Source organism: Chrysemys picta, chromosome 6 (assembly GCF_011386835.1).
Source record: "Chrysemys picta bellii isolate R12L10 chromosome 6, ASM1138683v2, whole genome shotgun sequence".
NCBI lineage: Eukaryota > Metazoa > Chordata > Testudines > Emydidae > Chrysemys > Chrysemys picta.
This window is the reverse complement of record NC_088796.1, coordinates 100,151,994-100,176,263: the sequence shown is the minus strand read 5'-3', so window position 1 is coordinate 100,176,263 and position 24,270 is coordinate 100,151,994. Positions and strand designations below refer to the sequence as shown.

The 24,270-nt window shown below is 39.8% G+C and overlaps 1 protein-coding gene across 16 annotated transcripts in view; it reads right to left on the bottom strand.

Moving 5' to 3' along the window:
* Positions 1-24,270, bottom strand: part of LOC101946689 (transducin-like enhancer protein 4) — a 120,149-nt gene that overhangs the window by 32,951 nt on the left and 62,928 nt on the right. For 4 of the 16 annotated variants that reach the window (XM_005297711.5, XM_005297708.5, XM_005297710.5 and 1 more), the window contains 2 exons: positions 22,815-23,016; positions 22,432-22,448 (listed from right to left, as the gene is read on the bottom strand). In XM_005297711.5, coding sequence (XP_005297768.1) covers positions 22,432-22,448; positions 22,815-23,016 — 219 coding nt within the window. Of the gene's footprint in view, positions 1-3,260; positions 3,297-22,431; positions 22,449-22,814; positions 23,020-23,857; positions 23,885-24,270 lie in introns of all 16 variants that reach the window. The other 12 variants (XM_005297707.5, XM_008168491.4, XM_005297709.5 and 9 more) reach the window with 5 other exon arrangements.

The following is a 24,270-nucleotide window of genomic DNA, read 5'->3' as shown; positions in this document are numbered from 1 at the left end:
CTGTAAAAGACCAAACATTTTTGCAATGGACACAAAGTTATCTTCAGCTGAACTTAAAGTAACTGAAGCCACAATTCATCTAAAATTTGACTGGCTTATATGACTCCAAACAAAGTTTCATGAAGGAAACGTACAGAATTTCTATAAATGGCAAATGAGTGTCAGACAGTCAGTTATGCAAGGCAGCGGCTATTTGTGCAAGTCTCTTTGAAAGTACATATTTTTTAAACAAACCCTTCCTATCAGGCATGTGAACAAAACAAAACCATGCAGCTGCCCAATAAATTCAAACCTGTATTCCATAGTGCATGTGGCCACCTCAAAGATAGAACCAGACATACAAATAACGCTGATTTCACAGATACAGAGCCAGTCTTCCCACTGACATTCCTTTTACTGCTGCCTTTAAATTATATGTTGTTTTTCATTGTGTTTTGTGTAAAGCACTGTTCGCACTTATAGTACTCTATACATAAAAACAAATGTAGCATGTGCATTTATCTGATTAAAATCCAATGTAAATTATATGCAAATTAGGTGCAGCCCAGAGGCTCATGGCAAATTGCCAATGAAGACCATTTTTGCTATAAGGTTGTGTACCACAGGCGTATCCCTCTCTTTCCATTTTCCAACCCTAATCACATTACTTTACACTTTTCCATGTTAAATTACTTAGAACACTTTCACACCTATGCTCACATTTTTACTTGGTCACTTTAGGATTCTATTCCCCACCTAACTGACACCGGAACATCTTACACTTTGATGCATCCCTTTATGATGTGAAGGAGGCCAAGACCAAACTAGATCTAAGCAGCATACCGCGTCTCTCTCTCTCCTGCTTGGACCTGTGACCATTCACCAGTATCCCCACACAAATGCAAACTCTTTACAACACTACTTGCCCCAGCTTTCAGTTTCAGACTTTCCAAGCCTATTGTTCTTCCTAGTAGACGACTGCTTTGGGCGGAATCTACAGGTCATTGGGAGAAATCTGATTAGTCTGAAAGTTTTTTTTAGTACCACTCCCTTGACTCTGTGCAGCAGACATAGGAGGAATGAATTTCAGATGAAATCAGAGAATGATCCATCTGTGTTAAGAAACAGATGCAGCCCTAGAATATTTACAAGTTGTTTCCCTACCTTTTCTCATTACCTAGTTTATCCAAAAATGGATTTCCCAAATGCTCTCAAGACAGAATTCTGGGCATGATATTTATTTTTGTTTGGGTGTTCACCTTTCACAGATTTCTCACTTTTTCCTCATTCAAGTTTTAAATTTGCTATGAGAACTTCTTAGGGCCACCTGGGACTCATTCAGGATATTCCCTGGAGACCCAGAGAAAATACTTTTGCAGAAGAAGCTCTATTGGGATGCACTGTGCATAATCTATTTACAGTAACATCACCACCAATTCTTCTAAACCCTCCAGCACAGGAAATGCTTGATATTGCTTCACTTTTTTTTTACATTAGTAGGATTAATCAGCAATTTGGCCTCTGATCTCACAGTGTTTAGCATGTGAGCAGACTGCTGCACCCCCTGAAGTTAGAGGGGCTCTGTGTGGACGCAGCAGTCCCCAGATATAATACATGTAGCAGAACCGGAGCCTCAGCTGCGGCAGTTGTAAAAGGCAATTTTATTCCCAACCTCCCATACCTTCTCTTCCTTTGTAGCCACAAAAATATGAGCAGGAACAATATTACTACTGTGGCACCGGAAAAAAATGACTATCAAAAGATCCAGATGCCCTATAAGTGCATGCAATTTTCTCCCCACACTGGGATTTTGTGATAATTGTGTGAAGGCAGGAGACAAAAATACTTTTGACAGAAAACCTTGCAAGGTTCAGCTCATGCTGGAACATCAGCTCACACCGAACATAGAGCAGTGGCAAGGAATGCCTTCAACCATCTTCAGACAGCCAGGAGACCATGCTGCCCTTTCAACTCAGGTAATGCCCCTGCCACTGTGATCTACATCTTTGACACTCCCGCCTTGAACTGTCTCTCACTCTACATGGGGTTGAGTACTATGTGAAAGCTTCAGTTCAAGCAATATGTAGCAACTCTCCGGTTGAGTGATAAAAGACCTTCAAGATCATATACCATCAGTGCTGCAGCACATGCATGCCACTGGCTCCCTGTCTGTTTCAGGATCGAATTCGAAAGTTCCAGTCCTTCAAGACCGCTTCCCTCCGCCCATGTCTCACAAGACAGGGGGACAATGCATTAAGACTCTCAGGTACAGGGCAAAGTATGCTCACACATGCTCCTAAATAGAGGCGATCAGAAGACTGAGTCTGAGGCCATGTCTAGCGATGCAAGACATAGCTCTCTTCAGAAAAGCCTTCCCAAGGGACACTATCTTCCCCCACAGCCGAGCTACAAGATAGAGTTAAGATGACAGAAAGAAGAGCAGGGACTGCTACACTGGCGGGGAGGGGATGAAATGGGCACAGCCAGGGCCACCCTCTTCCCAGCATCATGCAGGGAAACTCCCCATATACCCAAACTCTGGAGGTACCAGAAACCAGTAGTGCCTCCTCTCCCCCACCACGTGGCCCTTGTGGGAAAACTGCAGAGAAGCCAGCCAGAGACTCCAGCCAGAAGGGGGCAAAATCAGCCAAAGCCAGGACTCTTGGCAATAGAACGTTCTCTGACTTTCTCTGTCCTGCCACTGACTGGCTATTTGCTCCAGCCCTCTTCTCCTCACTCCCTCAGTCTCTCCACACCTTCCCCCTTACATACCTCCATCGCCCCCGCACCTCCTTCCAGTCCCATTTAGCATATCCCCTAACTAATCCCCTCCTTCTCCCTCAAAAAAATGTGTGACACTTGCATACCATTAGCTGCCATCACATTGCTTACTCTGCTTCTGTGTTTATAACCATTCCCTCCACCCCGTGGTTTGATCTACACCTAAAACTAAGGTTGACCTAGCTGTGTTGCTCATGGGTGTGAAAAACTCACACCCCATGAGACAGATTTAAGCCATCTTAAGCCCTGACATAGACACTACTAGGTGGACAGTAGAATTCTTCTCTTGACCTAGCTACCTCCTCCAAAGGGGGGAGATTTACTACAGCAACGGAAAACCCCTTCTGTCGCTGTAGCAAGCGTCTACATGACAGCCATGTAACTGCAATGTTGCCCCTGCAGCACTTGTGTAGACACAGCCTGTGTCTGTCTTGTCTATTTAGATGATAAACTCTTCAAGGCAGTGAAGGACTACTACTCTGGGCCAGTACAGTACCTACCATAATGGAGTCCCATTCTTGGTTAGTCCTTCGGCACTGTCAAAATAAAAATAATGAATGTCAAATGAGAGAGAGAGGAAAAAAAAGTAGGAGTAGTGAAAGTTCTGAGACAGGGAGAGGTAGAAAGATAAGACCCCCGCCCCGCCATCAGGTACCACAATAAGCATCCTAAATGTTTAAAAAATGCTTCCTTTCTGTCTCCTTGCTCCCTTCCTGAAAGATTAAATGCAAAATTAAATCATCTTACAGAAGGACATCCACTTCCCCCTGTGCTCAATCATTCTCAATCACATGATGATGTCCAGTAACCTGCATTGATAATTCCCCATGAATAAAATGCCAACATTATCATCCAAAGCTACGTTGTTGACATGCTTTTGCTATTTCACTAAAAATACCATTAATTTTCTGGCTTCACAACAGCTGAGCTACTCCGTATTTGAATATACAAAAGAGTATTTTGTTTAAACCAAATTACAAGCGTTCCAGTAAATAACTTCAATTTTGCTAGCTATACTATTTCAGTGTATACAGTTCTATTTAATCCTCCAACCTCCCCAATTCCACCCACCTTTCCCCTTTTTTACATTTAATCCTTTCATGCAAGGAACTGGATTTGCCCAGTAAAACCACCCCAGCCACAAATAGATGCTCCACAAATTACCTACTGCCAAAGAGTTAAGGCACTGGTGATAGCGCCTCCACTATGCTTTATTCACCTTTATTTGCCAAAACATGTTTAACAGAAATTGAAATTGGAAAGGGGGGTAGAACAAACACTAAATACACCTTCCATTTCCTATCCAGATAAGTGTCCACATTCCCCATTTAAGTCAGAACGAAAACCAGCATTACTGCCAAGCCCTCCTGGCATCTCACCACTTTATTTGTTCCCATTTGTATCTAATGCTTTTGTCAACAGTTCAACAAAAGTCAAAGCAAACAACCCACTACAAACACTGGGGGTAACAGCAACAAGCATGAATCCTTCACAATTATCCAACCCAGCTGCTCAGTGCCTGTCCAGGCTGCTTTCATTTACAACAATGTCAACAAAAGGCTGAAACCCAATAACTAGGTGGGTCAATACTACCACTGTAAACCCTCTGGAGAAGGAAATGCTGTTCTCCTGCTTTACAGCTTCAGCAAACATGCAGAATAATTCAGTCAGATAGACAAGTGCTTGTCTAATCATTTGTTGTGTGAATTATTCAAGGCTTTCCACATAAACTACTAAATGATGTCTCTTCAAATATTTCTGAGGAAATACTGGCTGTCTCGTTGTAGAGAAGAAAACAGACAAGCTCTGACATAGCAGAGGACAGTAGTAACCTATGACCTTAAAAAGCTTAATGTTCAGTAGATTCGGTGCTTTTGTGCCCAGTGCTCCTGGCACAATTACTGTATAGAGGGTGAGGGGTTTTGCACCGTGTAAAACAGAGTTCTGGCTACGCATGCCTGTGAATTTATTAATCCCAATGTATTATTCATTTACACACAAACATACACATACTATTAAGGTTGTAACACAAGTGTAAATTGTAGAGACTGATCTCCATGGATTATTTAAAACTAGGTACAAGTCATAAAGAACATAGGCACACAGCAGGCATGCATGAGTTTATTCCCAGCTCTGCCTCTGACTTAGTGCATTTTCTCTGGCAAGTCACCTGTGTGTTTCAGTTTCCCCCATCTGCAAGATGGGTATTAAATGTACTTGTCTCACTGTGTTTTCATGAAGATTAATGTTTGTACAGCTCTTTGAACATGTAAACCCTAGTCAAAAACTAGGTGATAGGTAAGTGCTAAATATTACTTTTTCCACCACAATTCTCTCTCTACTTTGTGCACAGGAAGCAGCAGCCAACTTCAGATGTTAATTTCCTTGTTTTCGTTGGCTGTGGCCACAACTTCATTATGTCGTCAATACAATATTTTAAAATACTTTTTTTTAAAAAAACAGGATCGGGTAGTTAACAAAAGTTTGTGCTTGTTTTGCTTTAATCACATTATTGGCAGGAGTAATACTATGCATATACAACACTGTTTTTTTTCTAAAAACAGTTTACACAGACGTCTCAGTTTAGAGTTGGTGAGATACATAATTTGAGCTAGAACACCGTATCAAAAACACTTATGAATATTTTATTTTTGACATCTACAGTAGTAGTGGTGCAAGCTAAGTAGCTAGTTTTCCCAAAGAGACTATCCGGTTGTTTTAAATTTTAACAAAATGGTAACAGCAATTCTTCTGACCATATTTCACATTAAACTGCACATTTTTGTCTTTATAATTAAGGATCACATCACAATTTTCTTAGTGGGGTGTTAATCTCATTGTATTGGCCAAATTCTAACCAACATATTTCTGTTCATAGACATATCATAGATTCCAAGACTGGAAGGAACCACTGTGATCCAATCTGACCTTCTGTATAACACAGGTCATAGAATTTCCACACACTAATTCCCAGAGTATATCATCTAGAAAAACATCCAATCTTGATTTAAAAATTGTCTGTGGTGGAGAATCCACCACAACCCTTGGTAAATTTCCAGCCTGAATTTGTCTAGCTTCAACTTCCAGCCACCGAATCATGTTATACCTTTGTCTGCTTAGAAGAGCCCATGATTACAGTCTGTAAGTATCTACATGGGAAACAGGTATCTAATAAAGTCACCACTTAACTTTCTCTTTTTAAGCTAACTAGATTGAACTCTGAGTCTACCACTATAAGGCATGTTTTGTAATCCTTTAATCATTCTTGTAGGTCTTTTCTGAACCTTCTCCAATTTGTGAACATCCTTCTTCAATTGTCAGGTTTCAGAGTAGCAGCCGTGTTAGTCTGTATCCGCAAAAAGAACAGGAGTACTTGTGGCACCTTAGAGACTAACAAATTTATTAGAGCATAAGCTTTCGTGGGCTACAGCCCACTTCTTCGGATGCATATAGAGTGGAACATATATTGAGGAGATATATATATACACACACACATACAGAGAGCATGAACAGGTGGGACTTGTCTTACCAACTCTGAGAGGCCAATTAAGTAAGAGAAAAAATTTTTTTGAAGTGATAATCAAGCTAGCTCAGTACAGACAGTTTGTTAAGAAGTGTGAATACTTACAAGGGAAGATAGATTCAATGTTTGTAATGGCTCAGCCATTCCCAGTCCTTATTCAATCCTAAATTGATTGTATCTAGTTTGCATATCAATTCCAGCTCAGCAGTCTCTTGTTGGAGTCTGTTTTTGAAGTTTTTCTGTTGTAAAATAGCCACCCGCAGGTCTGTCATTGAATGACCAGACAGGTTAAAGTGTTCTCCCACTGGTTTTTGACTTAGAACAACGCTTCCTTAGCTCTCGTCCCCTAATGCCCCTACTCTACTTGCGCTACATTGATGACATCTTCATCACCTGGACCCATGGAAAAGAAACCCTTGAGGAATTCCACCATGATTTCAATAATTTCCATCCCACTATCAACCTCAGCCTAGATCAATCCACACAGGCGGTCCATTTCCTGGACACTACTGTGCTAATAAGCGATGGTCACATAAATACCACCATATACCGGAAACCTACTGACCGCTACACTTACCTACATGCCTCCAGCTTCCATCCAGGACACACCACATGATCCATTGTCTACAGCCAAGCTCTAAGATATAACCGCATTTGCTCCAATCCCTTAGACAGAGACAAGCACCTACAAGATCTCTATCAAGCAGTCTTAAAACTACAATACCCACCTGCTGAAGTGAAAAAACAAATTGACAGAGCCAGACGAGTACCCAGAAGTCACCTCCTAAAAGACAGGCCCCACAAAGAAAATAACAGAACACCACTAGCTGTCACCTTCAGCCCCCAACTAAAACCTCTCCAACGCATCAAAGATCTACAACCTATCCTGAAAGATGATCCCTCACTCTCACAGATCTTGGGAGACAGACCTGTCCTTGCTTACAGACAACCCCCCAACCTAAAGCAAATACTCACCAGCAACCACGCATGACTGAACAAAAACACTGACCCAGGAACCTATCCTTGTAACAAAGCCCGATGCCAACTCTGTCCACATATCTATTCAAGTGACATCATCATAGGACCTAATCACACCAGCCATACCATCAGGGGCTCGTTCACCTACACATCTACCAATGTGATATATGCCATCATGTGCCAGCAATGCCCCTCTGCCATGTACATTGGCCAAACCGGACAGTCTCTACGCAAAAGAATTAATGGACACAAATCTGACATCAGGAATCATAATACTCAAAAACCAGTGGGAGAACACTTTAACCTGTCTGGTCATTCAATGACAGACCTGCGGGTAGATATTTTACAACAGAAAAACTTCAAAAACAGACTCCAACAAGAGACTGCTGAGCTGGAATTGATATGCAAACTAGATACAATCAATTTAGGATTGAATAAGGACTGGGAATGGCTGAGCCATTACAAACATTGAATCTATCTCCCCTTGTAAGTATTCTCACACTTCTTATCAAACTGTCTGTACTGGGCTAACTTGATTATCACTTCAAAAGTTTTTTTTCCCTCTTACTTAATTGGCCTCTCAGAGTTGGTAAGACAACTCCCACCTGTTCATGCTCTCTGTATGTGTGTATATATATCTCCTCAATATATGTTCCACTCTATATGCATCCGAAGAAGTGGGCTGTAACCCACGGAAGCTTATGCTCTAATAAATTTGTTAGTCTCTAAGGTGCCACAAGTACTCCTGTTCTTTCTTCAGTTGTGGGTATCAGAACCAGACAGTTTTTCAGCAGAAGTCACACTTGTGCCAAATACAGAGATAAAATAACCTCTCTACTGCTACTCGAGAGTCACCTGTTTATGCATTCCCTTTTGGCTACAGTGTCACATTGGGATGGCCCCCAAATTTTTTTAAAAAGTCACTGCTTCCCAGGATAGAATCCCCCATTCTGTAGGTATGGCCTACATTCCTTGTTCCCAGATGCATATATTTACATTTAGCCCTATTAAAAAGTACATTATTTGCTTGCATCCTGTTCACCAAGAGATCCAACTTGCTCTGAATCAGTGACCTGTCCTCTTCACTATTTACCACTCCCCCAATTTTTGTGTCATCTGCAAATTTTATCAGTGATGATTTTATATTTACTTCCAGGACATTGATAAAAATGTTAACTAGCATAGGGCCAAGACCATTCTGTTAGGGACTCCCCTGGAAACACACCCACTTGATGATGATTTCCCATTTACAATGACATTTTGACACCTGACAATTAGCCAGCTTTTAATCCATTTGATATGTGCCGTGTTAATTTTATATTGTTCGAGTTTTTTTAAAAATCAAAATGTAGTGAAGTCTAAATATGTCAACTGTCAACCAAACTTGTAATCTCTTTTAAAAAGATATCAAATCAGTTTGATAACATTTATTTTCTATAAACCAATGCTGATTTGCATTAATTACATTACCGTCCTTTAATTCTTTATTAAATCGAGTTCCATATCAGCTGCTTCATTATCAATGTCAGACTGACAGGTGTATATTACCTGGGTCATCCCATTTACTCTTTTCTACCTATCTCAGTTACCCTGGTGGCAGGTAGGGAAACTTCCTGCAATATCCTTGGGAATCCATATTTTATTAAGTGTATGAATGGTTTAAATATCATTGTGGGCCAGGGACTGTATGTACTTCACTGGGGGAGGGTTACCACAGCTCCTCCAGGAAATGAAAACACTACAGGATGATTAAGACAAATCACTCAGATTATAACACCTCCAGAGAGGTACCACCTCCCAGGAAGGCTCACAAATTCTGGTTCAAACTGGATTCTCCAGAGATCAAACAGACAAAGAAATAACTTTTGGATAAACAGACCAAGCTTAAACAGACTTGCAGCCTTCGTTCTGAATCCTGAGCCAAAGGCTGATATGAACTTGTAACCACAGGGAAAACCCAGTTGTGGGGTTTAAAGGACTGGCACATACCAGAGGCCTGTGCTGGAGTTTGGGGTGACTGCTGGTAAGTTTTGTAACCTGTGTGTAGGTTTTTCTATTGTTTTTATATGCTTGCTCTGTAATGCTTTTACCTTAAGAATAAATGTGCTCGCTTAGAAGAACCTGTGTGGTAACTTGTAACTCCCAGCAATATGCTGGCTTAGCCCTCGGGGAGGGAGCAAAACGCAAGCGCTGGCCTGTTAGGCAGACTGGCTTGCTGGAGATATCACAGGGTTGATCAGGGAGCTGTGTAACCTTAAAAACCCCACCCAGAAGAGTGTAAGATGCGGGTCTCTGCCCAGAAGTGGTGAGGGCTGGGAGCTGGAAACCTTTAAGTGGGTACCCTCCAGGGGAAATACAGGTGCAGTTACTTTGAATCTGTAACAACCCTTTCAATTCCAACTGGCTAAAGTACATTGGTCTGTTCAGCAGCTTCAGCATTCTAGCCTAGAGGTGGCTACAGCAATTCCTAGATTTTTAGGCCCTAATCCTTCCAGGTGAGCTGCTTGGGTGGACTCTCACCCCACCTTTTGGAGCCTTACTGAAGTCAATGGGAATCCAGATGTTCGCAAAGTTAAATACATACATCAGTGTCTGCAGGATCAGCGCCTTAGTTTGTGCAGTCTGTCAGTAATTTCTGTAAACCGTTTTAGGGGCCATTTGGATGAAAGGCAGTTTATAGATTCAAGGTTATTTCATAGCCTGAAAAGCATGTGAAATCAAACAATGTTGAGAGGGGAAAGGCAAAGATGTTTGTAGGCTGAATAAACTGCACAGTTTGGTGTTAAATACCCTGAATAAAACAGGGAAGAGGGGTATGTTTTTTTAAAAACTTACATTTTCTCCCCACTGCTGGTCCCATCAACTGATGGACTAAAGGGCTGAACACCTGAGTGCTATGTTCAGCATACACCACTGCTGGGGATAGCACAGCTATCACAGAACCCTTGATGGAGCAGAGAGCTGTCCTACAGAAAGCCCTTATTTTATTTTATTTTATTTTCCCTTTCCAACACTGGTAAGGCTTATACCATAGAGTGCTTCTCACAAGTCACTGAGTTGACCCTGTATAGACTGCCTTCATGCAGGTACCAATGCAGCTTATGTATACTGCTGGGCTATTTGGAATGGTTCCTTACTTCATGGGAAAGGCAGACCAAAAGGTTTCTTTCTTCTAAAGGGCTTATTGATAATTAAGAGGCTTATTTTAAAATTACTCGGGTGCTGAATGCCTCTCTTTCCTTGCTACATAAAGCCCAGAAGCTGATAAATAGCTCACACTTAAAAAAAAAAAAACATATTTGCAGGTTATTTTAACAACATTATTTTTTTCAGACCTGGAGAGGAAAAAGGCGTCCAAACCAGACACTTACTTGGGGCAAAAATTAACTCTGGCTTGATATTTTAAATAAATAAACCCTGAAAAATAGTGAGGGAGGCAGTTAATAGAAACACAGCATCTACAGGTACGGATTCAACATACCTACTGCAAGCATAGGCAAAAAAAAAAAAAAGCATGATATTTTTATTGCAATCCATCCTCAATGATTTCCTAAACGCTGGGAGTGGAGCCTCACAGGGCATAGCTACATGCCATTTAGGTTAAAATTTGCTTAGTTAGCTGAAATTTTGCAATGATTAGTATAAAAGGAGTGGTCAACCTCTATACAGTCTCGCCATTTGGTTTTACAATAAAGTGAGCAGAGAACTAAACAGGATGTGGCTACAATGACAAAGATTTGCATTACATGCAGTCTGTGCTAAACACAAAGCCACACTCTTACACAGACACCCCTTTCTGACTGAAAGAGTAACCCCCTCCCCACCCGTCCTTCACACACCTGTGCTTCTGTGATAAGTGAACAGATTCCATCTTAGCCCCACAAGCGGAGCTTATGAAATAGGGAAATTTCAAAAGGTAGTTTCCTGTACTATTTATATAAAAAGATAAATATAGCAAAGGCAATATTATCTTTTGAAATAAAAAGGTCTTCATGTACTTTAGCTTCATTGCACTGTTTACCTTCAAGTTAAGCTACGACAGGCAGCTATGTAGTAAAGTGAACAAACCTTGCTGAAATTGCTTCCCCCCCCCTTTGCTCATAAGTACGTATTAACGAAACCTCCACAGCTGCATTCATTGCCTCTCCAGAGACAGAAAACCCAAGGTACAGCTGTGCTTGTTAATATTCGTATGCAAACATGTAGCGTCCAACTGGCTGTAATGCCTCACTTAAAAGCACCTCAGTATTCTTTGAAAGCTTGTAGCTCCAAAGGAAAGAGCGATACAGAACAATCTGTTGTCCTCTTAATGCAATTAGCAGATTAAAGCAGCATTTCACTTTCAATACTTCATTAAAATACTGATTGCATCCAGCATTAGCTGATTATATGACGTACACAGTGTTCCCCCTACAGTCCTCTCAGAGACACAGTGGAAAATGACAAGGGTAAGCCAAGCAGTTTACAAGTGAGCATCTGGTATTGACACTAGGAGCTGAACACAAAATTTGCAGTGTAGTGTGCCCAAGGGGTGGTGGAGAGGAGGAAGAAGTGAAAAAGGAACTCATAAGACTTCTAGACGCTAACTACCCTGATGCTATTGTGTTAAGTCATTTCTGTATACCGTATCTGAATACCTCCACTCACCCCATCCCCAAAAATCCCTTACTCGCTTGGATTTGAATCCTTAACATGAAGTCATGAGAAACCTCCTCTCCATTCTGTTATCAACAGATTTTTGTTTTATGTTTCCGTTCCGTGGTTTCCTTCAAACCAGCCCAATTTATTTATTTTTTGCTATAATCCAATAAGAACAAAGCAGAAGAGTGGTAAGGTCCAGTAAATTGTGATATAAACACAAGTGATTATTTCAATTTTCTCGTCAGATTATTTTTTCACGGCAGACCAACAAACCCAATAATGCCTAGATTTACTAGAAAATTTTTTATTCATTTCCCCGCTCAGCAGAAAGTAAGCTAATAACGTCCCACCGAGAGTGCTGTCAGGCTAAATCCCTCAACTACTGAAAGCACTGCCTGGATAAATCTCACTTCACTTTCCATTCTGCCAACCACTTAGGGCAGGGCCCAGGGGAACTCTTCAGCTTATCCCTCCTCACGCAATGTCACAAGCACAAGCCAGAGTGGCCCAATCAGTGCCAAGAAAAGAACAAACTAAAAAAGATTAATTCACAGATGTTCATGCATTTCACATACACTGTGCCCTATGGTCCGTTGCTAGGGCAACTGGAGACCACCAGTGTGCGCTTTATTGGCTTTATGAAGTGCGTCTCGGGGACTATAGTCCGAGAAATGCTGCATGATAATAGCGAGGCTTTTCAGAAGCCTTGTTTTGTGTTTATCCACATTTAACCCTCTGAGTATTATTAAGAACATCGCTATGCACATCTTATGCACCAAAAAAAAAAAGAAGGGGGGGGAGGAAGGAGGAGAGGAGGAGAAAAAAATTCTCTGTTTTCAACCTAGAAAGGCTCAAAAGCACTTCCTGAGCTTCGGTTTCAGAAAGGCCCATGTTAAAATTCTGACCTATGGGCTACAAGTAAATGAACTCTTGTGTTTATACACTGTGTAACACGATGATGCCCCATCCATGACTGAGGCTTCATGGTCCTACTGCATTATAAATAAAATAAATAATAAAATCTATAGGCTGCCTCTGGATACCACACACTTTCTTGGCAATTTTAGATGGGGAAAAAAAAAGCACATCGTTTTTCAACTCTATCACAAAAGCACACACTTCAAAACTTTGTGGCCCTTGTAAAAGGAAAAAAAATCCTTTGTTCATGCAATGTTCAGTGTTACAGTGTCAGGGAGTACAACATAATCTATAAATTCACAGAAACCTAGAGCAATAAGCTATCTATGATTTGGCTACTCCGCCTCCCCCATACCTTATTTTTAATCCTTGGCTTAATCTCAGTTTATTCGCCCTGAAGAGGCCTGCAATCTGATTTTTTTCAGGGGGAGGGGGCAGAAAGAGGGGAGAAATAGGGAGATGGGTGTGTGTGGAGGGTTGTGGGTTAAAATCATAAATGTCACAACTCTTAGAACAGCAGCACATATCAAGTGTTAATCCAAAAAAGAGAGGGGAAAAGAGAATGCTGGCAGAATAGATCAATAGAAGAAATTGCTTACATTCAGATTCACAGAAGGAACACGCAGAGACAATCATTTCCTGGGAAAAGCTAAAGCCTAATGAGAATTTACTCTGTCTCTTTTATTCAGACAACCAGCCCTTTTGTGGCAGGGGCTTCCTGACTGACAGAAACCCAGGGCCCCTTAATAGGATTTCCATATTATTTCCAACACCTGCCTAGAAGTTATTTGTTTACATTGAAGGAGGCAAGATTCTCAAATCAGACATCTGCTTCTAGTTCGGGCATATCTTAGGAAGCCATCTAGAAAGCAGCTTTGTTGCCATGGTGACATTTTTATTTTCTTCCCTTAGTTGGCTGAAAAACATTAGCATTTCCAATTTTATTTTGTTCTTCAAAAGGCCAAATGTCACTCAAGAAAACACAGAACTTTTAAAACCGCTATATAAAATAAGTCAAAGTTTATATATATTTATATTTATATTTATTTAATTATTTAGCTTAATTAGAACAATTAAGAAGAGATGGGAAGAGAAGATGGGGACAGGTGGTATAACTTCCTTGGAAATTCCTCTCATTGGCTGGTACTTACTGACTGAGATACTTATTCCGCCGCCCCCCTTCTTTGCCCCTCCCATCGCCCCCCAAAATTAACACTTTGTAATTCATGATGTACTTATGAATTCTCCATAATGGCTCACGAAAACACTTTGACTTTGGAAGACATTGGAAGAAATGGTCTAAGAAGCTGACCACAGAAGACAGGAGTTCTAACCGGAACATACTTCTGCTTCACTGTGGGAGACAATGCAGTAAGTGTAATTTTATACAAATATTAACCTACTATTAGTGCTCGATGACTTATGGTCAGATGAAATGTTAGGAAGTTTTGATTTTTTTTCTACCATTTAGTTAGTAGCAGAAGGTGATTTCTCTCCCCTTCCTTCTTTTTATTTTTTCCTTTTAAGAAGTGTTTAGAGTTTCTGATGGATCGATTAATTTGCATTAAAATAAAGGACATTTCAAAATAACTGAGATCCATGGAGTATTTTAAGAGAATTTAAAATTAAACACTAACTGCTCAATGTAGAAAAAAAAATCACGAAGATGAGGGAAATCTCTAAAATAGAAAGCAATTGACTCGCTTCTGGATATTGCTTTGATAAAGTTTAATCAATACTACCCATTTTCCCCCTTCACTTAGATTAAAAGCTATTTGAACAGTATGCTCTTCATTCTGGTTTTGTTGACTATGAATAAATTGTGGCAAATCTTGAATGCCAACATCTAAACACTAATTATGACTGTACACTTATATTTCAACTTCAAGGAATACAGTACAGAAAAACTTTCCCTCTCTTCTCCAAAATAGTGCATTATTGAAGATACTGTGTTCAGGAAGACCTCTCCTGCCACCTCAACAGCTCTTCACTCCAGCAACCTTCCTTTTCCTACTCTATCGTGTGAAGTCATAATTTTATATTACTAATGTTACAGTCTTTTGCCATAGAAATAATTAGACATGACTGCTCAGGTTAGAAATTACAACCCATGTAAGTGTTTGCTTCCTGGGTGATATGAGCATCTGGAGAGAGAGAATATTTGAGTTACTCTAAATCATTAAGTGGCAAAATAAAGCTTGATAGTGATAAGCATTGTAGGAGTTCACCCAATACATGCACTGTGGCATATTGCAACCACCAGAAATTGTCAATGCAGGCAATTCTTCTGATAGAATATGATGGGGTAAAAGAGTGGTATACAGTTTGTATACGGTGTAGGGAAAAAGAGTTCAAGAGATGTATTTATGATATACAGGAGATGAAATCATCAAAAATAGCCCGAGAAGCTAACTTTTTTGAAACCAGATTACATGCTGTTACTCTTAAATTAATGCTCCACACTGAACAAATATACTCCAATGGCTTCATTTAAAAAGTCAAGTGATATGACACCAAATCAAAGAAAAATGCAAAAGTGAGTTTTAAAAAAATCTGTAAGGGAGCTATTGACCTGGAGATAAAGTTTGCTGTTTTAAATAATTTGTTTAAAAATTACAAAAATGTATTGACGTGTTACTAATCAAACAACAGAAGTTTTATTTTTTTTAAAAAGCAATGGCAAAAATCAGCTATGTAAGATAGACCAAGAAAACAAACAGGGCCCTGCTAATTAATATTTGTTCTGCTTCAGCAGACAGTTACTGGACGAGACTGCAAAACACAAGCATGTCTCACCCAATCACATCATTAATCCGTTCATGTTCACCACCTGAGGACCAGCTATGCCCCACAGATATTTATTCATCTGTTCCACAAACAAACAATTACAACACATTTTCGAGAATTAGGGCACCTGTTACATTCTACACTGTCTACATGCCCAAAGGCAGATATCAATTAATACTGAACAAATTACTGTATCACAAGCCAACAGAACAAAAAAGTTACTAATTACACTTTGATATGTCTACTCAAAAATATCAGTGTGCCTAGTGAAAATTCAACAAGTCCTTTGTGGAGCGAAGTGTAGCTCAAATATGCTCAACATAAAATGAGCACATCACTAATGTAAAAAATAAAACACATGCTGATCGTTGCATTTTTTGATAAAAATGAACATTTTATGTACGACACACACACACAAAGGAACAGTGATGGGGAGACAAGTGAAAAACACTTCTACATCAGCTCAAATGGTGATATTTTAAATTTAACCCATATCTGCAGTACTTTTCAAATGAGTGGAATTCATGTGATAAAAAGAAAATATAAGAGAGAAAATAAATTCTGTACTTTTTTTAAGACATATTTTGGGGTATCTTTAAATTATTTATACTCAATAAATGTTTACATAGCCACATATATTTTTCATAGGTTGACATATTAGCACCACTCATCTGAGCCTCACATTAAAGTCACTAATCTAGACAAAAAGACTATCATCTGTGTATCACACTAGATCATCTACCAGCATGAAAATGAGGAAGCAGATAAACAATGAAATTAAACAATATACAAGAATACAACAATATGCATAGGAATTTTTCATTCTAATGATGCCTGTTTATAGCTAACTCCTCTGCTCCTTTCAGGCTCACTAAATTGACACAAAAATGTTTTTAAAAGACCTAATAATAATTGTGGGGAGCAACATGTTTACTCTTACTTATATACTATAATGAAGAGGGGCCTAAATATTCAGAAGTAATTAGTGATTTACTTGAATCGAGGCCTTCATATAGACTGTGGTCTCAAAATGGTAACAAAGGCAACCTTATCACATGGGAAACTCAATTATCCATCCCACTCGAGTTTGTACTGATTTCTACTAGTTTACCACCAAACTGGGCAAAATGTAGCCAAAATATGCATGAAGCCTTACTACATCACATCAAAAACTGACAGCCACATTACACAAAGTGTATTCTATTGTTCAATATCTTCATTAATGATCTGGAGGATGGTGTAGACTGCACCCTCAGCAAGTTTGCAGATGACACTAAACTGGGACGAGTATTAGATATGCTGGAGGTCAGGGATAGGATACAGAGGGACCTAGACAAATTGGAGGACTGGGCCAAAAGGAATCTGATGAGGTTCAACAAGGACAAGTGCAGAGTCCTTCACTTACGACAGAAGAACCCCATTCACTCTTACAGACTAGGGACTGAATGGCTAGGCAGCAGTTCTGCAGAAAAGGACCTAGGGGTTACAGTGAACGAGAAGCTGGATATGAGTCGACAGTGTGCCCTTGTTGCCAAGAAGGCCAACGGCATTTTGGGCTGTATAAGTAGGGGCATTGCCAGCAGATCAAGGGACATGATCATTCCCCTCTATTCGACATTGGTGAGGCCTCATCTGGAGTACTGAGTCCAGTTTTGGGCCCCACACTACAAGAAGGACGTGGAAAAATTGGAAAGAATCCAGCAGAGGGCAACAAAAACGATTAAGGGGCTGGAGCACATGACTTATGAGGAGAGGCTGAGGGAACTGGGATTGTTTAGTCTGCAGAAGAGAAGAACGAGGGGGGATTTGATAGCTGCTTTCAGCTACCTGAAAGGGGGTTCCAAAGAGGATGGAGCTAGACTGTTCTCAGTGGTATCAGATGACAGAACAAGAAGTAACGGTCTCAAGTTGCATGGGGGAAGTTTAGATTGGATATTAGGAAAAACTTTTTCACTAGGAGGGTGGTGAAGCACTGGAATGGGTTACCTAGGGAGGTTGTGGAATCTCCTTCCTTAGAGGTTTTTAAGGTCAGGCTTGACAAAGCCCTGGGATGATTTAGTTAGGGATTGGTCCTTCTTTGAGCAGGGGGTTGGACTAGATGACCTCCTGAGGTCCCTTCCCACCCTGATAATTCTATGAACTCAAACAGACTTTTATTCCAACAATATGATTGCAACTTTTAATTATTATTGCTTATTTCTAATTGCAGTAGTGTCCACAAGCCCCAGGCAGAATTGGGACCCTGCTGTACTAGACATTGTACGAATACAGACATGGGCTCTGTTCCAAAAAAAAAACCAACTTACAATCCAATTTGAAACAAGATTAAACAAGCGAGTGTAATAAGCAATAGGGAGTATGAGGCCAATAGTAGCAGGACCACACAGTTACATAGTTCAGCTATATGCCCAAAATGATGATTCAAAATGTTTTTATAAAAACTTACAAAGACAACAAATACCATCAGCTATCTCTGACTGTCCCACAACATAACAGACATTAGTTGGCCCATTTCTTGTAGGTGTCCTAGCATAGAGAAAGCTACACAGGAGGGAGAGACCATTCAACTTACATCGCTTGCTCCCAGATGGTACTTTTCTCCACAAATACTTCCTCCGCTTCCTTAAAGGATAATTTTGCCACAGGGAACGTTGTTAGGGAACAGAAGAAAACCTGCTCCCTCTTGTTAGGGGAAAATCTGGCTGGATGGTGGGGGGGAATTAGGAGAAGAGCCAGGTGTCCCATTTGAGCAATTTTTAGAGACATGGAAAAATCCTGGAACAATTTGCCAGCAAGAATCAAGTTTTTCCATTGCAAAGTGGCTTAGGAATAGCCTTTAAAAACAACCCCCATTGAGTTTTAATGCTTGCGAGAAGGAATCAGAATATTTTGTAAAAGGTAAATTTAAATTTAAAAAGAGAGGTCTATGCTCCATCACAGTCCTTGAGACATCAGCACTTCCAGACGTGCCTTTACGATTCACCTCTCCCTTTTGTTTGTCCTGCTGGCTTTGTATCTGTACACAGAGTTCCCATGACCCATTTTACTGAGTACTGAGTTTTTCCATACTTTAACTTTGTAAAGGATTCTGAAGACTAAATCAAACAAAAAAAAAAATCAGAATGCTCCAAAAGCTTTCTTCCTCCCTGGACTCTATTGTGTTGATACTGGACAATCTCATGTTTTCTAGAAGGTTCCTAATTAGTTTCAGAAGTCATCTGCTTACCCCAGAGATGAGTCTGGAAGGATCCAAGTCTGGTTTGGTTTATCAGGCAGAAAATGTTCCATTTAGAAGGGGGATATAAATTGGAATATGATTGTGCCTTTCTTGTTTGCACCACTGCCTCAAGAACTGGCTTTTGATGTCAGCCTGTCTTACTTCACAGTTCCAACCATTGATTTTGGCTTTAATGTTCAGCAAGGACATGAATGAGGTTTTTTTTTTTTACCACGTTCCCCGAAGAGTCTGTAAAATCTTGTGTGTAAGAAGTATTACCTATCCCTTCTCTTCCCCTCCCATGACCCACACCCTCCTTCTTGCCTGTAGGGAGTAATTTCATACAGTGGATCCTCCCTCTGTATGGATTCAAATTTAAATTCTCCAGTGTTAGTGAATCAACTGTTACCTTCGTCCCCAGTCAGAATTAAATGTATGGTAAAGGCCAGTGTAATTATGGAGGGCAAGTTCAATGAAGACAACTGGTTGACAGGTCAGGAGGTCTGGAATTGGTGGAACAGAATTTTTTTTTTTTTTTAAAGGGGGAGAGAGAAGCATACGACCAAATTCCTTTCTTCCTTCTTTATACCAATAGGTAAAAGTACCCTAATTACCTGAATCTTACAGTAAAGCCTAAATTTATATTTTATGAGCTATTCTACGATCTGCCCTGCTTAATAATCTATATCGTCAAGAAAACACTTTAAAGTGTCTCTCACAATTAAACTCAGCCACACAACCTTGTATAAATCAAAATTTTGCTACCATATCAAAACGTTACACTGGGGCTGTATAATGTTGCCCATATCCTCATTACATGCTACACTAATTACTACCAGCAGATTCAGGATTTTCTGCACATTAGAGGCTTTTAGAGGAGCTATAAAAAATTTCAGGCACCATTAATTTAAATTTGTATTGAAATTTCCTTTTGACAGATGGCCAAAAATTACTTATTATTTAGAGTACCAGAGCTGCCTGTTTGCACATTAGAAGAGGAAAGGGAAAAATTAAAAGCAAGAAGGAAATTTATGTCACGTTCATTACCTGTTAAATGTTAAGGAGCATTATCCTGCATGAATAAATTATTTCATACAAGCACACAGACTCCAGCTGCTGGCAACTGGCACGTTCTGGCTGATAAAAACCATCTCAAGTCACACAGCAGACAATCATAAAAGCCTCTCTTAACCAGGAGCCACTTAAGGGAGGACAGATCAATAGAACAAGCGACTAACTGCTACTCTGGGCATCACTGAAAACATTTAAGGAAATTAGCAAACTATTTCACCTTGCAAAGCTGGCAGCAAGCCCTAAAAGCTGACACAGTCCAACTCATAATTTGAACACTATACAAGGCAAACATCTATTTATAGCTATCATTCCATAATAAATCAGTACAAAATAGTCACACCTTTCTCCCAGTCTCTCTAGCTGTATGTATGATCATTCATTGAATCACTCCACATAATTGCAAAACAAAATGAAGATCTACCTTTCCAGCATGAATACAAAATATAGCGTATACCCCCCACCTTTTTTTTTTTTTTAGATGGATGAGGGGGGAGAATAGGGAAGCAAGATTAATTCTGTAATATTAGCACTATACTATTTTAGTATAGTGATTAGTGTATTATATATGTTACTAGAACTTCATTCAGTTTTGTGTATGTATGTGCATTTTGAAAAATGTGCATAGATAACTCAATGAGAAAACAGTGAAGTTTTATTATGGCTTCAGATTAATTAGATGATACAGATGGAGGAGAATATCCGGGTAATTTTAGTCTAATGTGTACAGATTTACTTATATATTTTTAATCAGAGCTAAAAAAAAAAAATCACTGAACTATTTGTCCAGGGTGAGTAGGCGATGTAGTGTTATTAACTCCTGTACCACCCAAGCTTTCGTTTAATAACAAAAAATCTTGTTTCTCGCCCTTGTGGTAGAGAAGTTAAATAGACAGAAAAACTAATGCAGTGGTATCTTTGCAAGTCTGCAGACAGACAGCTGCAGTGCCGCTGCTGCTCACAGTGAAAACCGACAGTTCATGGATGATATTCCGACCCCCTTTTGGCCAACAATAAAACTGACAATCAGATCAATTTCATTGTGCTGTGACTTGGCAAAGTTGTCAGTGGTAGTTAAGGCAGGCTGGGGAAAGAGTAGAATAGAAAACACACCCAACCTGCAGTAGCAAGACCAAAGAAACACCACCTTTCATCATCACATCCAAGGGACTTGGAGGTGAGAAGGGGGAACCGAGAGTAGCCAGGGAAGAGCTTGGGGAGGAAGGATTAAAATTGATCAGAGACCTACTAGCCAGAAGATAATATGACAGACAAAACTCCAGAGCAGAGAACTCAGGTAAGAATTGTGACACCTTACCCTTCCCCAGAAGCTTTTTGTCAAGTGGAATAAGAGGTGATGACAGTGAGTTATCACCTGCGTCATCTCCCTGGACAATGTGATTGACCTTACAACCAATATTTTGTAACCACCTGGGCAGTAAATATGGTCATCTGGCTATTAGGCTTGGCAGTATTACCACACAGCTATGTCAGATTTATTCAATTAATATTTTTCTGCTATTTGACCAGCCCTAGTAGTAAACTACATATTTTTTTAATGTACACAAATGTTTTATTCCTTTGGGAGGCATGGCCAGAAATACAGTCCCCAGCCCCTATTTCATACTTGATAGTGCCTGTTTAGGCTTATTCTTATGCCTAGTAGAAGACGGGTACATTTTTTAAACCCGGATTTGAAAATTCAGGAAATTCACACACACAATTTGATTGTGCTCCAGGTATGGATGAGCATCCTGGTATATGTGCTTATACAAACAAAAAAATATAGACTAGTATATTCATAAGTATGCAAGTCACTCTGTACATGTCATTTGTTTCTTTATAAAGCTTGGGATTTATATGGCCATGCAAACACTCATGCTATCTACCTATAGAGATTAATTCAGGGTCAAGAAATTATATAGGGGACGTGGAGAAAAGGGGAGGAGTGTGAGGGGGTTAATGTGATGGTCATCTTTCATGGGCTTGAAAAAAATAGGTCTCCTATACCACTTCAGATAAGGCTAAAGAATAAACTATTTGTAACAGGGATAAACCAAGTGGTTAGGAGGTAAAAACAAAATTTTATTTCCACACATTGTGCAGTTTATTTCTTTCCATATTTGCAGACAAGTTTATATTTTGAATATATTCAGAGTATAGGTCTGCAGTCTCCAGATAGTTAATACCACCTGCTAGCCCATTTCCCGCCCCCCTTTGCTCTCAAGTGGGACATAAGAACTGCTCTGCTCTTCCAAATGTAGGAACAGGATGCAATGCTGAAGACTCAGCCAATGAGAAAAGATGGGATAATTAAACTCATTGGCTAATAAATCATCCTGCAATCCTAGACGTGTATATTATTAGATACTTTCTTAATGAAATACTGTATCTACATGAGATTCTGCTCATCAGTACAAACATCACAATCCAGTTTCAATTCATGACATTTTGTACATTTCTAGTTCAAACTGCAATAAAATGTACCGCACAGTTCTTTTAAGTTGCTCCTTCCACCTATGAAATAGAGTCCTACCTTTATAGAGTCTCTGTCTGCATACAGAACAGCAGCAACACAAGCAGGAAGAGGAGGCGGTGGCAGGGGGAAAATACAAAGAGAAAAGTACTAGTTAGTTTACATAAAATTACACATTTATCATACTTGGAAGAAAAAAATCATGATGTCTTAAATAATAAATTGCACAGATGTTAACTTTTCTATCAGTTAATTATTAATATTGTACAACCAGATTTATAAACCCTGATTTCCACCATTTGAACACATTTTCTTACTGTCTCAATTAGGTAATAAATACTGGAGCAATTATATGGGAGTTCTTGTGAAAACTGTTTTCTTAGAGAAGAGACAAGCAAAAAACACCGACGAGCTAAGCCTTCTGCTCATCTAGCAGCTCCTACCTCTTTGATGATCATTTTCATGATGCTTCTTTTCATCTTTAATTGGTAGATGGGACTGTCCACCCAGCGCGCTGGATAGGGCTAGGAGGCCAGCACTGCTGCCAATTGGTGGGATGGCTGGAGGCTGCAAGCCTGAAGGGTGTGGAGTGAGAGGCACTGGGAGACCATGTCCATGTGATAAATGCTGGGCCTGGAGTTGTTGCTGCTGTGAGAAATTAAACACAGATATTGAACTTGTTCTGAGAAAGGGGGTTTAACATACTGATATGTATAGATATAGGTCACTAAACACCCACATTTTGTGTTTTCAAATATGACCACATATTTGGGCATAATACTGACTTTAAATCTCATTTAGATTGGTGGTTGAATTAACCAAGAAAAAAAAATTATTGAGAATCAAGTAAACAGATTTGCCAGTTCTAGTTAAACTCGATTTCCTCTGACAGAAGTCATGGATTTTTTTTCTTACAGGAAGAGACACACCACATACATGTCTAATCAAAACATATGTGAATAACTATACAAGCAGTTATAGCAGAGGGAAAAAGCTGAAAATTGAGAAAATTAGTGTTAAACAGTTCTCCCAGCGCTACTGCACAGCATGCAGTGAGAGTTAATTTGAAAGAGAAAACCTGAATTAACAATCCAGAAAAGGAAACTGGTTGCAGCCACCGTTTTAAGCCCTTTAAGTGTCCTCAGCGGTACTTCAGCAAATTACTAAAGAAAATCTAATGTAGCAAGGCTTGGGTCCTCCTGTAGGCTTGCTCAATAATGCTGAAATAATTGGGCACTCTGTGCACGTTTAGTGATGCTCGAATGAAAAGCTAGAGGCCTGCCCTTGTACTCTTCTCTAGCTGCTGACTCTGTGTTGTGACAGGTTTATTTGAGTGGGACTGTGATGCATGCACCAGTAACTGCGCTGACAAGAGTTTAAAGTCATTTTTACCAGTACACTGGCAACACAGAGAAAACCCTTGAGAGGTTAGAATTGGAGTGCTTGACCTCAGCCAAGGCTGCATCAAGCTCTGTGCTTTACTAACCATTGTGGGGTAGATGGTTTGTTGTAGCTATTGAATGGGAAGAGAAAAAAAGGGAAGGAAAAGAAAAAAAAACATGTTACGTTAACTATATCCCATCAGGGATCTGCTCAGCTCAAGACTTACCCAATAATAGTCAATCAACCAAATTTTTGTTCATACAGTTACTAGATTAGCTTTAAAATCTGCTTTTACTTTTAGAGTTGCCATTTCTCACGACTAACTAATGGTAAATCAAATCAAATTCCTTATTGTGAGATATCTGGTCCTGCTTTTTTAAAAATCTTTGATTTAATAGAAAATTTACCCCCCAACCCACCACACTGTCTCCTGATTTTAACGGATCAAGGTGTTCATGGACTGTTCATTAGTTCTCCCTCCCTCCCTGGCTTTAAACCTGAAACAAGAGTGCGTTT